Raw genomic sequence first — 16,422 nt, 5'->3', positions numbered from 1 at the left:
ACCGACACCACCATAGTATCGGACGAGTCCTGATACAACCACTTGGCATCGGGTGTCGGCTCTCATTCACAATTATCGGACATCGCTAGCTTATGGTAGTAGTAAGCTAACCGAATTCATCACTTGTTTGAACACGTATTCGTTAACCCAAAGTCCCAAATGCTAACGCAAATCAACAAAGCACATCAACACTTCGATTTTCAGACAGATAACGTACCAATTTAAATTTACATAACGGATTTCCCAAAAACGACACATTTCAGAACTACAATAACAATTATTGCACTGAACCTAACACTGAGCCAACAATTATAGCTCTGCGGCAGTGTTTATACATATATAGCCACAACATTTCATGGTTTGCGCTTTATTTCAAATAGTTCATTATGTGCAGGGTTATTTGTTAAAGACGAAAAACTAGGTTTAGCTTAGATCTTTTTCCCTTTGAGTCGGCGTAGTTCAGTTGGTAAAGCGACAGCCGCCAAACAACCCATGGGTCGTGAATTAAAGCATCGTTGGATTTGGTTTGCTCGCCGACTGCAGTAGTTCACATAGTTTGATTTATTGAGATGGTTTTAAAAACTACACAAGCAACACGAAGACTTGGATAGTATTAAGTTTGTCAAATATTGCCACTTGTTGTCAGTTTGTATGTTTTGTTTGCTTACAAAATAGTCGGTGAATAGCTTTGTGTCAGTAAAGCCTCATAATATTAGTTGATGAAACAATAATAATATTATTATTATTATTTTTGTTAATACCGGGGTCTAAGCCTGCTCCGACATTTCTAGTTGTTGATCTTTTTTCCATATCGTAAGATTCAAGCAAAACCACAAAGACTATAAAAAAGATCCAAAACAACTTTATTTAACAAAAGCAGAATACTATATAGTTACGCAAAAAAACATCGTCAGTTCTGCTAATTTCTTAATTCGAATGAAAATGAGAATGATTCCTTCGAATTAAGAAATTAGCAGAACTGATGATGCTTTTTTGCGTAACTATATAGTATTCTGCTTTTCTTAAATAAAGTTGTTTTAGATCTTTTTTACAACCTTGTGGTTTTGTTCGGATCCTCATAATATTACTCTTAGTATTTCGCCGCGAAAAAACATTGACCAACACTGGTATACAGCATAGTTTACCATTTGTTAAACAACTATTTCTAAGTTAAAACAATATAGGATTAAAAATTTCTACAAACATAAAGCAACAAGTATAATAATAATTTTGCAAAACGAAGACTCAAAAAAAGGATTAGGTCATTAAAACACAAATCACCATAGCAACGTCAACAATCACGTGACCATCAAGAACCAATCAACGCACTTCTCTTAACCACGAGTGCTCGTTGGAAAGTCACTCAAAATATCCTTTGCACAAATTCACACCGATCGATGCCTTATCCAAGCTAATTCAGCAGCACTTGCGCACGAACCGGTGTGGATGGAAGAGATATTGCGCTTTTCGATTCGCGCTCGAGACGAGCACTTTCAGTAGAAAAGCGTTGTTACGACACAATACCCACTTGTGTTCCAGTTTTGAGTATACTTGAAAACGCATTTAAAATTTTGAACCTGTTTCAGTCGGTTTCCGAACTAAATAGTAGTTTTTGAGACGATTATCCGTCTATGCCTGATATAGACTACCAATTTTAGTTTTACCTAATTAGAATAAAACAGAATTGCAAAGTCAAAAAGATCGAGTAGATCGACATCATCTAAATTAGGACATTTCGATATGTACTTGTATCATTTAAGAAACGTCTTTATTACGATGATGTCAATATACACGACATTTTAGGCTTTCCAATACATTATCAAGCTACATTGCAGATCCGTGCATAGTGTACCCTAGAATAAAAATGTTTTAGAAGCATAATGGTCGGAGCTTGCAGTTATACGAGAATGGAAGCGTCTGCAGACGTAGATAGCACAAGATATTGGAAATAGATAAAGATTTATCGAAACGTTTACAATATGCTACCTACTTCTTATAATTAAAATTACTAAAACTAAATCTAATCAAGATTTTCCTTAAAACTGTGTTCGACTACGGCTTAAAATATCAAGGTCCGCATGCAAATTCTTATAACTCGGCGTAAAAAGGAGGTCACACGACTAATTCGCATGTTTGTTGCATTCATAGGCTTTGTAGACGTAATCCTATTTTAATTCGGTTTAATCAAATACAAACGGCTCAAATCAAGCGATTGACACATTGTGTGTTGTACGACAACAGATTAAGGCGATATGACAAACTTTCCAAACAATAGACTTTAATTGCAACATATGGCGCAACTAACACTCCGTAACAACATGTAAAACTGGATTATGCGTTGCTAACAGTTTCCTTGTTTGTTTTTTGAAAGGAGTTTAAATATATTCAGGAAGAACATGCGTTATTTGCAAAACTAATTTTACGTAAGCGTAAATGTAAAATCTAGTTTCAATAGCAGTTTAAAACTAGTTGCCGGAAGAACAATTTTAAAATTGATACAATGCCTGGCAGCAACAGTATATTCATTGAAAAAACGTATGTGCTGTTCCCAAAATGAGGTTTTTGTAAGCTTCAATGTACGACGTAGTTTCAAGCCAAAAATTACCTAACCAGTTAAGTTTACATACAGATAATCGACTCCTTAGATGTAGTTAGATAACAACGTAAGGGGAGTTTGACTTATTTACGTCTAGTTTATTGTCGATGCCGAGTATAAGTCTATTTGCTGCACGTTTTGTTATAATGGGATATTTGTATCGATCGCATACCACGGTTTATCTGAACGCAATATTGCACGACTAATCCATGGGATTGATTTTCAATTACAATCAAAAGCTGGTAAATTGACTTAAATTTAACAATATTGCCACGCAATGCCATTCCAAATTACAATCTGTTCTGTGAGGAAGTTACACAAAAAATATTTCCGTGTAACTATATGAAAATATAGGTTGGTTCTTGTTAAAAACATGGATATTTTTAGGCGATGAATTAAAGATATTGTTAGTATTGCCAACTTATGCTTTTGTATTTAATGTTATTCTTTAGTCTGGCTTATAGACATGTACTGTTTCATTGAATAATAAACTAGAATCTAGATACATAATTTTTAATCGATTTAATTACCCACTAATCGTAGAACACCAAAACCCTACAGAAAAAGCCACTGCTCAATCAAAGGTACCTATGCGTTGCCCAAACAACCTTTTATTTGCTTATAGCAATTTCCTGGAAACTCATTTTAAATTTTCTTTCTAATGTGGAAGAAGTAACCATATGCGTAGTTGATTCGCTTTGCTTTATTAATGTAACCCTTAGTTTTGTTTCACTTAATCCCAAAAAACACATTACCGCTAACGAAAAAAATTAGCTCTGTTTTACTAAGATTTTGAATTTTTTAACAATCTCCTACATTTGGTAAGTACGACGTGACTTTATTTGTCTCCCGTTTTTTGCTGAAACCATTATTTGTGGCACACCATTGCAATATTTTTAATCAAATGCGGTCATAACAGCACAGAAGTTTTCCAAATCAATATTTCACGGTTTTGAAAGTGGCTTTCACGGAATGTCCCTCTGTTTATTAAGTTAGAAGCTTCATTATCCTGCACAGCTGGTCTCAGCAAGGCGTAAAAATGACGTAAGGTTTAAGGGAAGTTTTTGTGAGTCAAACTTTAACAAAGTTACAACCGACCAATGCACAGACGCTCGATTGCAATATTTCAACGACGGAAGTTCAGACTATAAAACGTTGTTACGTAATAGAAGGCAATTTTTTGAAAAAATAACAATGAGCTTAGGTGTGATGTTCAACTAAATAGATAGTTAAAAAAAAACGATTAAAAAAAACGACAATAAAGTATCAGTTTAAGTGCACTCAAAATTGCTTTTAGTTATAAAAGTTTAAAATTCTGTAAAAATGTAGGCGATTTTAAATAAATAATTCAAATAGGTAAAACTGTTATTACGATACAAAAATTAAAAATTCTAAAAAATAAAAAGTGAAAGCATTGATTACATTGCAATTTGAAAACAAGAACGTCAGTAACGTATAAAATGAATAAAAATAAATAATGGTTTAATTTTTTTTAAATAAATATTAAAATGGTTATATTTTAACAGTAAAAACCGCAAGTACCATATCATGGCGTTCACTTAGCAGTAAGCCATTTGTTTGGGGCAATAGAAAGGCGTCTCATAGTTTCTTTGGTGGAGTAAAAACAAGGTTCTTAGCCCGGGCTAAGCGCCAACCCTTGTACGCGCAATTGTGGAAAGCTGGAGATTTCAAGTGACCTCATTGTACTCAGATACTTGTCTGTCACTTATCCAGTCACAGGAGAAGGCTGGGCGCTTTGTGTAGAGACCCTTTCACTTAATTATGCCGCCCCTGGCCATTGCAACCCCCATTATTCATTATTTAGAAAGAGTGAGGGTTCTAAGAAACGCTAGTCAGCGCTAAGCTAAATGGGCTGTGGTGTAGTTGTTTGGTTGTTTACCAAGTGATCTAAACCTGTGGATATTTAAATTGAGCTGACCCAGCGATAAATAGAAAGCGTGGTCAAAGTGGTTCGAGCATTTCATTTGCTGTTGATTTGTGCGGTAAGCTATGGCCAGAATAACCCTTCTTAGCTTGTCCAGGGTTAACAAATGGATTTGAAATACCTCATTAACTTAATTTTAGCTGAGACAGAGAGAAATAAAAACTATCTTTAGCGGTATTTGCCTTTTTAAATTACTGCTTAAAATCGTAAAATTATACTTGAATTGGTTATATTGGTTCTAATTATTCTTGTCAAGTGTAGTTGGTTGGTTATTTTTTCTCGTACGAACCAAGTGATATAAAGTGGAAAGTTGAATTAAGCTGACAGTGATGAATAGAGAGCGTGGTTAAATTGGTGCGGGAAAACAATTTTGGGTTGATTTGAGCATTAAGACTGAGGCCAAAAAATCATTTTAGCTGGGGCTGCGGTAAAAAATGTATTTGGATAATCAAAGCATGTTAAATTGCGACGGCGATTTGTAATATCACGGCAGATTAAAATTGGGCTTTGACAGTGATATAACAGAATGCTTGCTTACGGTGGTCACACAAATCATTATTAACTGTTTAATTTGTGCGGTAAGACTGTGGTCAAAAAAGCTCTGAACCCTTAAGACCAAGGTCAATTTCACCTTACTAATAAAAAAAGAAAAAGGGTTGTGTATTTAAAGTGAGATACGAAATTTCCTTCACAATTTTATACCACACCCTTAAGCAAATAGATGTTGTTGAAATATGTAACAAAATGCATGTTGAAAATAAACTAAGATTTTTCTGGAAACAACTTTGCATATTCAACTTCGATATTTCCTATAGGTTTTAAATCCACCCTATTAATCATCGACATGTTGATTATATTGAAAGTACCGTGTAAGCAAGTGAAGACGTCGTAACATGCAGAAAAGTTATTTTTTAAATGAATTCTATACAGAAGGTAAACTGGTGAGATTTGGAAGTTTTAACTCCACCCCACTAATCGTTGACAGGTCGATGATTGAAAGTGTCAGGCAAGCAAATAAATTTGACGTCGCGAGTGTGTGGCCCGTCAATCTAGTCGAGCGCCTAAACCCTTTTCAATTTTCGTCCAGGGCCGTTTTCCAGCCAAGATTGTCCTGAACGCTGAACACAGAGTGCCGGCGTTGGACGGGGATCGATAGGACTAGAGAGGCGTAGCGGCAGTTATTAGCACAGCTCCCGGGCAAAACGTATAGAAGGCAACGTAGCGGTGCGACGTTCAGGTGAAGGGGCACAGCAAATGCAGGCTGCGAGCCTGACTCATTCGGCGTTTTGTGCTCGGCGGAGACGGCGCTTCAGTGTATAACGTCTTATATAGTAGAAATGTAGAGCAAAGGTTCCAGGTGGACTTAGACGGTGTTTAAGTAAGGTGAAAGTTGCGCTTTTTCATATGTAGGGTACAAATCTCATTTTTTTCATTTTTTTTTTCAGAAAAAATACCAAAAGAGTTTAAACAATATTTGTTGTTCGTTGTCCATTACGAAGATTTGTTAGTGCGTTTTAAAGCACAGATATTTTAAAAACGAAACAGCGCGTAATTATATATGAGTGTAGTTATCAGCAATAAGAAAGTGTCGTTGTTATTAGCACAGCACAGCACCCGGGAAAGGGTAAGGTAGCGGTGTGATGTTCAGGTGAAGAGGCCACAGCAAATGTTGCAGGCTGTGCGCCACTCATTTGGCGTTTTGTGACTGCCGGAGACGCCGCTGCTGTGTATAAAGCCGTTAAGTGATAGTAGAATGTAGAGCAAAGGTTCTAGGGATATGGTGTTTACATACAGTAGAAGTCGCTGCTGTGTATAATGTGGTTAAGTGATAGTAGAATGTAGAGCCAAGGTGATAGACAGATAAAGCATAATTATATGGGCCGAAAATTTATTTTCGGGACATATCTTGTTTTTGCCGCTATTCTTTTTTGGTTTCCTATGGTTTCCTATGGTTTGTTTCAGACCGACTTTTGTCCGAAGCTTTATAGAAAAAGTAGACATCGTAGAACCTTCAAATTTTCAGACATGGCGTAGAGTGGTATGTAGGTGCTTTGTAAAAGTTTATGAGGCTGCACTCCCAGGGGCCTTTGCTTGGGGGGTAAAAACCTGAAATATTGCGTTTTAGCACTTTGTAGCTAACGACAGCCATCTAGCAGCAGAAAAACTTTCATACAGAATTCGTTCATATTCGCTTGCTTTGTCCAGCTCGCGTCGCGACGAGGCGGCTGCTGGCATCCCTGCTGCGCCCTATTGTCCCGCGCGTGCAACATTTGTGTTGGAAGTGGCTTGCCTAGTAAAACTATGCACATGCGACTTGCCTTTCATAAAGAGGCCTCTCTAAGTAAAAAAACCTATTGCTCTTACAACACAAAATATTTTACCACCGCAAATTTAAATGCGAATCCTACAGGCAGTGTACACATCTCTGTTAGCACATGTTGTAATTGTTGCACCATTCAAACATATCAACACCAGGTCTAAGCAAATATAATTATACAAGGGCCGCAACAACAAAAAGCTTAAGTTTAACGCATTCTTAACGACGACGTTACAAAGCTACGTCATAACATGGCGTCATAAATAAATAAATCATGCGTTTATTGGATTTAAATTGGCAAAACTTTCAATATAAAACGTGGCTTATTAGGCACATAAACGTGTTTGCATATTGCTCAAAACTACAGATTTAAACTCTGTTTCAACAGTGATTGCTCAGACCAAGGCATGGTAAAAATTTACACAGTAAAAGTTGGAAAAAGTATAGCAAACCATAGACGTTAAATCATTTAGAGAGAATGAAAATATTGACTTTTTAAACATGCTAGCTGACCACAATGTAATAACATGGCCGTAAGCATTATCTACGTAAATTTTTATTGATCAAATGTATGTTTCGATCATTTGCCAAAATCTACGCCATATTTGAACCCCCTTCGCTTCAAAGCCATAAGTTATTATATTATTATACACAACTTATAATTGTGTGTAGATATGTTGAATTGGAGTAACATACAGAACAGGTGCAAATAGCAAATATTCTCCAAATACGATGTTTCCAATATTCTCCAATTCGTATTTCATCGTATTGTCGCGGTAATACACAAAGAGGTAAGGCCGTGAATAAAGTTTCACCCAGCGTACAATTAACGGAGGGAAGCATTTCGAGTAGGGATGTTCAAGGCAGAATATCGGCGACACATTTATAATGCTTGCTTTAAATGCGGCGTCAGCATTTTTTGGGGCGACCAATTACTTCGCGATAAGCTTCGCCTAATAATTAAGTGTCAATAGGGTGTATTTACCGCCGCAAGTTTAAATGCGAAATCTTAAGGCAGTCTACGCCTCTCTGTTAGCACCTGTTGTGCATCTTGCTCCAACCAGCATACCAACATCAGGCCTAAACTTATCTAGCAAAACTTTCGATTTAATAGTTTGCGTATTAGGCACGTAATAGTGTTTTTCATATTGTTTGAAACGACAGATTTAAAGCCTGTTTTAACAGTGATTGCTCGGACCAAGCTATGGTAAAAAATTACCTAGTGAAAGTTTGCAAAAGTATAGCAAACCATAGGCGTTAAACCATTTTTAGTCTTTAAGAGAATGATAATATTTGATTTTCAAACACGTAAGCTGGTCAAAATTTAATAAAATAGCCATATGCATTATCTAAGTAAATTCTATTTATCAAATATATGTTTCGATCATTCCCCAAATTCTACGCCATATTTGAACCCCTTTCGCATCAAAGGCATATTTTAAGTGGGGAAGTTTTCGGCCCATATCTGTTTTTGCTTGCAGAAACAAGTTAAGGAAAATGAAAAACAAAATATATAATATAAAGTACACAATACGAAATATTAAAAAAAAAATTAAAAAAAAAAAAAAATTAAAATAAAGTAAAAATTGAAAATAAACACTAAGCCCTGAAAATATATCCCCTGACAAAATATACAACAACCGCACCCCCGTCTAGTTTTTTATTTATTTTAGAAACATACCACGAGAGTTACGAGTTACACTAAATTTTTGTTATTCTTTGACCTATGATTAAAAAAGAGCCACTTGTTGCCAGTTTTAGTGAACAAAACTCAGCGCATTAAACAACAAATAGCACGCATTCTATATGAGGGTAGTTATTAACAATAGAAAAGTCTGACGGTTGTTCCTAATGGTAAAGCACTGCACACCCCAAAATCGAACAGAAGGTGTCTAAATAAAGTCAACTGGCATCCAGCAATAGTTGTGCCATTAATGCGTAGGCCGTACAGTTAATGCAAACTCTTAGGTGGTTTAAAATGTTGCGAACCATCCCACAATTAAATAGCACCAACTTAAAAAAACAAGCCAATTTGTCAACTTTGTTTTACGATTAATCCCACCTAAAATGCTAAAACAAGTAGAATCGCATAAAAGTCTTAAATAAACTTAAACATTAGCGTACAAAAACGAATGACCCAGTTAAACTTCATTAATATGCAAGCTGGATTACGATTCGAAGCGGAGCGTAAGCCCCTGGTTGTTTTGGGATGTTTTTGTCAAGAAAAGCGGAACGAATGGGCAGTGGACAGACGAAGCAACTACGGTAAAGTTTGCAGCGTCCAGCAGTAAATAATTGCCCGCAAAATCGATGGCCGACTGTCATTAGGGAATCTTTCGACTATTTGCGTTAGCTTTGTACGCTAGTTCAACGATCAATGCCCGTATTGGAGCACGCATAGAGACATCAGAGCTCAGAGCTGTGACTTGCCCAAGCCGTTGGCGAACTTTGTTGACAGAATGCGGCGATTTTAACGATCGAATTACTTTAGCGAAAATGCGGTTTTCTGGTTTTACCTAGAATGAACATCAAAGCCCTTACAGGAGTAGGTAGCATTTTGTGAACATTTCGAATGAATATTAAGTCTTAAGATAATGGCTGGAGGTTGTAGTTGGGCCTAAAATGAATATCAAAGCCCATACAGAAGTAAGTTGCGTTTTGTGAACATTTCGAATGAATATTAAGTCTTAAGATAATGGCTGGAGGTTGTAGTTGGACCTAGAATGAATATCAAAGCCCATACAGAAGTACAGGCAGCATTTTATGAACGTTTCGAGTAAGTCTCAATGTAATGACTGAGGTTAATTGTAGTTAAACGTAGAATGGATATGAAAGCCCACGCACAAGTACGTAGTATTTTGTACGTCGCAACTACAACATCAAGCCAATGTGCTTTAATGTTCGTCTAGCGTATTGCTTGAATGCAAGATCGGTAACTTTTATGTAACGCATAACTTGTGAGCCGTAAGTCAATTTAATAGAACTATTGCCATTGGTTATCGAGGCGCCTTAAGAAGCGAGAAACGTAATAGGTTTTTGCCTAAAACTTCATTAAAAAGTTCGTTTTACAAGCATTATAATTAAAAATACATGAAGCCCGCAATTGGTATTTGCTCTGTGATCAAATAGATAACGCTATCAGTATGGGAATATGCAAAAAAACTCATATTAAATTCTTAATAATGCACGCTTGTCACATGACATATATAAATATGACATATCAGGAGGCCAAAAGGAGCCAAGTTATAACATGCGTGAACTGTAATGAAATATTAAGGAGCCCTTTTTTAGGATATTTTCAACGTACGTACAAAACGTCATATAATGGAATGAAATGTAAAGTTATTTAAGAAAGGTTATCAGTTACACTGTTTTTCGAAAATAATTTAAAAAAACTTAAAATAAAAAAACAGTAAAAACGCGTAAGACATTTTCCGAAAGGTTTAAAGAAAGTAAGAACAATTAATTACAGCAGTTTAATTTATTTATATTAAAGTATTTCGTCAAAACTTGGTCGATTTAAGTGAAAAATGCCAGAAATAACAAAGCACGTTGCACCAAAGAGCCAGACCCATTTGTAAAAAGTAGGACAATGCTCGCAGTAAAGCGCATTCGCGGTTTTCAAAAACACGAAACTCAGAAAACCGCAAAATTAATCCAAGTCCTGCGTTTCTAGAGTCAGTCGCGTTTTGCAGCAGGTTACATAACTAGGGAAATACCCGTACGGGCGTTGAAAAACACGGTATATTCATTAGGAGCGGGCTTGGTTGAAAGGCCTGGTGATTAAGAATGATGGCAAAGAAGCCGCTATTTCTCGTGGGTAATTATGCGTGAGCGAAGAAATATGTTTCGGCTAATTTGACCAAGGCCTGATGATTCTCTTTCCTCTGTCGCTGGTCAATATCGCCAGCGATCAATGATAAGCGACGGGCGACACGCGGCCACGCGCGCGCTTTAAGCGACATGACGTCGCGCGTCGCTTAATGAAAAGTTAACAAAAACATGGCAAAGTGATTTCACGGTCTATGGTCAAGGCTAACGTAAGATTCGTGACATTGAGCTACTATATAAAGCACCTTTGGTTTTGTATGGTCCCAAATCAGTGTACGATTTGTAATGCTAAAGAGTTTATAGAGATATTTAGGAATATTTAAGAGTCTGTTTTTTGTTCTATTGGTAACTCTTGATAAATTAGATTATGAATTTCCAACATGAGTTTATTGAACGGAAAATATCACCCCGGCCACTAGGAAAAAATGAACGGAAACGATATTTCGAATAACTTTTTCAGATTTTTTCAACGATTTTTTGGTAAAACCGCTTTTAAATTGCGTGATTTTAATAGTTTAGGAAAGGTAGAGGAATTTATTTTTATTAATACGGTAAATCGCCTAGCAAATAAGTTAAAACGTCGACGCATAAATTGCCACGTGCTAGTAACACGCAATCCTCGCTTTAAGTAAATGTCCATTACATATCTGACATACAAAAATGTGTCCGTCAATATAGATACAAACCATGTAAAACTGGTGTTTGAGTGGGTGTAAAACGTTAAAGCTATCACGAAATTCGAATGAGAGACTTACGACCGCAAGGTAACCCAATTGAGCTTACTAGCAGAGAGAAAACGGAAGAGAGAAAGAAAAAAGGAAAAAAATTCTAGGGTCTTGTGTTGTCGGATGGTTGGAAGGCGGTTTTTCCGTATGTTTAAAGGTTAAGTTGATCAGTGTAGAGCAGCAAATTCAGCTGAAAAACTTTTATAAAGCAATTTGTTTTGTAGCTTGAATCATTGCAGGTAGGCAGTATTACAATTTAAACCAATAAGTAACATTGTTTAAATGTTGCCAAAAAACAGAGTATCATTTTGAACTTAAATATTGAGTGAAGTTGATATTCATAGAAACAATATTACTCACATCTGGATGGAGTTGGATTTGTATTCTATTTGTTTGTTAAGAACATTTGGCATTTCAAAGTTTGAGTTGATAACGATTTTTGTTTAAGTTAAAAAGGAGCTTTGAACTAAGTATAGGCATTGTGAGACATTTGGCTAGGTTGAATTCTATACATGCCTCGAAAAACAGTCAAAAATGTATTCTATGTTCTTCGTGTCATATACAAACACTAATACTCACATCTGAATGGGTTTGATTTCTATTTTTATCTAGTTTATTCAGCTCTGCAGTTCCTCTGTTGAAAAATCGATCGAAAACGCAGTTAAGGAACCTCGGCAGTACTGTAATCTAAACCAGTTTTAGCGGAATTAAAAGTCGGTTTTGAACGGTTTGTACTTTTCAAGCGAGTGATCTTTTTTAAGGTGATTTGTTTAGTTACAAGCACTTTTGTGGTGACTACAAATTTGTGCAATACTTAGCCCCTAGGCGTGACTTACCAGTCATGTTTTTATTTACCAAGTGCACGTTCTCTTTATATCACAGTTGGGTTGGATTTGTACATAGACTTTTGATATTTGTAAGCATGATTTGACAAAGATGAAAAAGCTAACGAACAAAATGGTTTTGTTTTTGTTGAGAAATATCTGTTTGCTGTCCCTGCTTTTTGTACATTGTCTTGGAGGTAAGTGCTATATCTAAATCGTAAGGCATACACACACATAAGGCACAGTGTTTTTAAAAGTTTCTTTTTGATTTTTAAACGTTGATTTGATTTTTTTTCTTATAACATTGTTTTGCTATTGCAATATTTTTGTTTAAAACAGATTTCAGTGTTATGCACACCAAAGGTGCTTATATTAGGATATATGAGGTTTAGGCAAATGAGAGTCTACAAAGAACATTTATCAGCGAACAGCGATGATTTACCTAGAATCTAAATGCTCTAATTTAAAACACGTCGCTAGAAAAGTAAAATTAAAAAGTGTTTGGTTAGCGCTTTAAATAGTTCGTTTACTCAAGGAAGTCCTACAAAACGATACTACAATAAAACTATATTCTTGGTAGTTTAAAGCGAAAAATCTAAAATAAAAAGCCCACCGGCTCCGATAGCGACCTAAACGTTTCGCTTAGTTAAAAGCGACAAGTTCGACGCATTTACTCGATTTACTCACACATGTGCGTAAGCATATAGCCTCCAAATGCAAAGTGTTCGCCATTTGATGGGCAAAGTTGGGCGCATCAATTATTAACAGCATCTTATGTCGGGCTCCATTATTTATGAACTAGCCAATGCAGCAATAAGCCCGGGGTCTGCCCAGCGACAAACTTAAGCCGTTTGCCGCTCAAGGACGTTTCAAACGCGATTTTAATTGACGCGAGCATTTTAGTTGCACAATATGTGGCGGAAAATGCGTGAGTCATAGAAGGGGGATTTTCTCACCGTTTTGGGGGTAAATTTCAAATACAAACTAGAAAAGAGCTGAAATTTTTTAGGTCAAATTTAAATTGGAAAAGAGGAAATAATGTTAAATTTTTAAAGGCAAATTTTAAATACAGAAGGCAAAAGGGTAAAATTAAATCTTCAACGTTTGATTATTAAACATGCTAGTGTAGCCACAATGCTACTGATTTTGAAATTTTGAAATTATTCTGTTCATTTGGTATATAACGTCACTCACTTCAGATACCGCGTTTTAAATGTTATAACGTTTTCGATGTCACAGACATCAACGCTTTTAAACATCATTTTAAACCAAACGAAACAAATTGGTTTAAAGAGTTTTGGTCTAAAATCTGAATCAATAAGAAATTCGTTCAGTTTTAAGTGTATATTAATGTCAAAGTGCCACCGCCTTGCAATTTTATGCAACAAATATCAATAAGAAACAAAAATACCATAACTTTCATTTTTCCCTATTAATTTGCTGGGAACAACACACCACACACCGTATGTCAGGTATTACGTTCTATCCGGTTATTCATTTTCAAGTAGATATACAGGGATCAGGAATCTGTTGCTAGGAAAAAGAATCCAGCTCACAGGAACATCGAGGGTCCTTGGTGCGGAATATAAAGCGCTTAGCCATTTGGTCATACGTTTAACTACGCACTCTGAGCACACACAAGCACGTGCTTGGACTTAATCTGTATAAGACGCTTAAGGACGGACGCGTATGCATTTGACTATAGAACGTCTCCCATTGAAATGTGATAGAGATATGGCATCACACTGCATATAGAGTGTTGCCGCAGTCAATAAAACTGTACAAAAGCTAGCATTTAAATGCCAAAAATTCTGCTTTAACAGTACACAAAGATTAAATAAAGAGCTTAAGACGCTTTACGACATACTCGTATCCATTTGACAACAGAATGCCCCCTTTGATTACATAAAAACTGACAGTGATACCACACGCTAATTGCATGTAAAGCTGTCTGTTGTAGACAATAAAACTGTACACAAGCTAAAAAAACTCCCACAGCCAACAGACCAACAAAGTGCTACACAACATAAAAATTAAAATGAAATCAATTTAACACTCAAAACATGGAACTGATCGATCAAAGCTATACAATAGAAAAATACGCTACACAGCTTTAAAATGTCCAATCACTTAAGAGAAGTATTTAGTTGTTATTACGAAACACTTTCAAATGACATTTCACATGCTTTAAAGTGAAAACAACTAAATCCTAACATGTTTTAAGAATATAAACACATTGGGAAACCGTTCAACGATACAATATAAATACTTGGCTTCGAATCGAGTCCAAATTACTCAACTCGAAAAAAAGTTGCTCGAGTTTCTTTAAACTACTGACTAGAAAATCTCAAATACAAAAAGCATGGCAGGATTAAAGCCAAATGTAACTTTGCAAAAGCTGTTAACCTTTTTTGTAAATCACCCATTTTCTTCCCTAACGTATTTACTAAGATTAAATAAATAAATCATGTAGTTTAGGTGTTGGGTTTATACCAGATCTTTAAGGATTCCAAATAACTCCTGGGCCAAACTGTTACGTTTTGTGTTACGTTACCGTTATTTTTTTTGCAGAGTCACCTGCCTTCCGTTCCACATCGCCGCCTTCGATGACAGGGCGGGAAAACGAACCAATCAAATTGCACTGCCGAGTGGTGGGGAAGCCCCAGCCCGAGATCACGTGGAGAAAAGACGGATGGCTTTTGGAGAGTGGAAAGGTAAGAAAGGGGGTCAAATAACCAAATATATTTGAGTATGAAGAATGCTTCGTGCAAATAGCAATTTCGCAAAGAATATATAATTATGACTAAGAGTAAGACCACAGATTACTTATTGGGCGGGCCAAAGAGCACCAAACTTTTATTCATCGCATCTTAAAGTAATCCAAAATCTGACAAATCAAAACACTCTGCTGTTGAAACCGTTGAAGTCTAAACTTCGGTATTTGTTAAATATTCAACATTTTTCAATATTTTGACCTACGTTAATTCATAGAATTTACTTTGTCGACATTAAAACTCTCTACTTTTACAGCACGGTTTAAAACGACAAATCTTGGAAAACATAGGGCGTAACAAGTGCCTGAATTGTGTATTACAAGCGCTTTATTTGTTAATTCATGGCACAGGACGGAATCATCATCGACGGTGGAATGCTAGAAATACCCTCACTTCAACAAACTCACCGAGGAAATTACGTGTGTCAAGGAACAAACCAACATGGACAGATTGAACACACCACAACCGTCTACGTTAAAGGTAAATCCACCAATAGTTTAGCGAGTGAATAATAATTAGGTACAAAACTGGGTACGATTTTTTCATCAAGTCATCCTAAACGTGCAATATGTAGTTACTTTTCTAAACATAAAGCGTTACTTGTTTTAGAGCACAGTGGTTCGAGGTTTTATTTAGACCTAGTAAGAATAATAAAGACCATATCTACCTTTTCGAAACGTTCAAATACAACCTCATTTAATATCAGGTTTTATATTTCTAATTATAGGTAGTCTTATATTGTTTACTTACTAGAGAAATCTGCATTTTTATGTACACATGCAAATTTCAGGGGACACATTTTACCAATTTTGAATTCGGTGTAATTTTATAGATATTCTACTTTACCAAATACGTTATCAGAAAAAAAATTGCACCGAAAATCAATAACAAACTTTAATACTATCAAATTTCATTAATTAACACTTTTGTGTGGATGCAGCACCGCCTGAGATAGACGCTCCACCGATTTTATCGTGTGTTAGTGTTCATGCGATTATTGTGTTAGTGCTCTTATATATAACCAAGCAAACAGCAATGGTGCCGATTTCAAATTCTGGGTTAGACGATGTTTATAGATGTAAAAAACTATTAAAAATTATATCGCAACTAACAATTCATATATAATGGCCACACAAAAAAGGACTAGCTCATAGTGCATAAACTAAAATCTTCGTTTGAAATGCAGCACCGCCTGAGATAGACGTTCCACCAAAGAACGTGACAGTAAAAGAAGGCCAGGATGCTTTCTTCAGTTGTAAAGCAAGCGGATACCCAACCAGCATTAACTACAGGTACGTCGCGCGGTATTTACGTCATAATAGATTGAAATGAGTAATGATGTCATGCCATCGTCACGAGGGTACAGTATGAAGTCTTTTGTCTTAAACTCAGCTTATGGATTACAAATTA

At 36.0% G+C, this 16,422-nt stretch overlaps 1 protein-coding gene across 1 annotated transcript in view; it reads left to right on the top strand.

Annotated features, from left to right (window-relative positions):
• Positions 1-16,422, top strand: part of LOC146141182 (uncharacterized) — a 39,994-nt gene that overhangs the window by 479 nt on the left and 23,093 nt on the right. Inside the window, exons 2-4 of the mRNA XM_083392839.1 lie at positions 14,810-14,952; positions 15,363-15,492; positions 16,199-16,304. Coding sequence (XP_083248965.1) covers positions 14,845-14,952; positions 15,363-15,492; positions 16,199-16,304 — 344 coding nt within the window. The 5' untranslated portion in view covers positions 14,810-14,844. The remainder of the gene's footprint in view (positions 1-14,809; positions 14,953-15,362; positions 15,493-16,198; positions 16,305-16,422) is intronic.

Source organism: Ascidiella aspersa, chromosome 6 (assembly GCF_963924565.1).
Source record: "Ascidiella aspersa chromosome 6, kaAscAspe10.2, whole genome shotgun sequence".
NCBI classification, from domain to species: Eukaryota; Metazoa; Chordata; class Ascidiacea; order Phlebobranchia; family Ascidiidae; genus Ascidiella; species Ascidiella aspersa.
The sequence above is the reverse complement of the archived record's forward strand: the minus strand, read 5'-3'. Positions and strand labels throughout refer to the sequence as shown.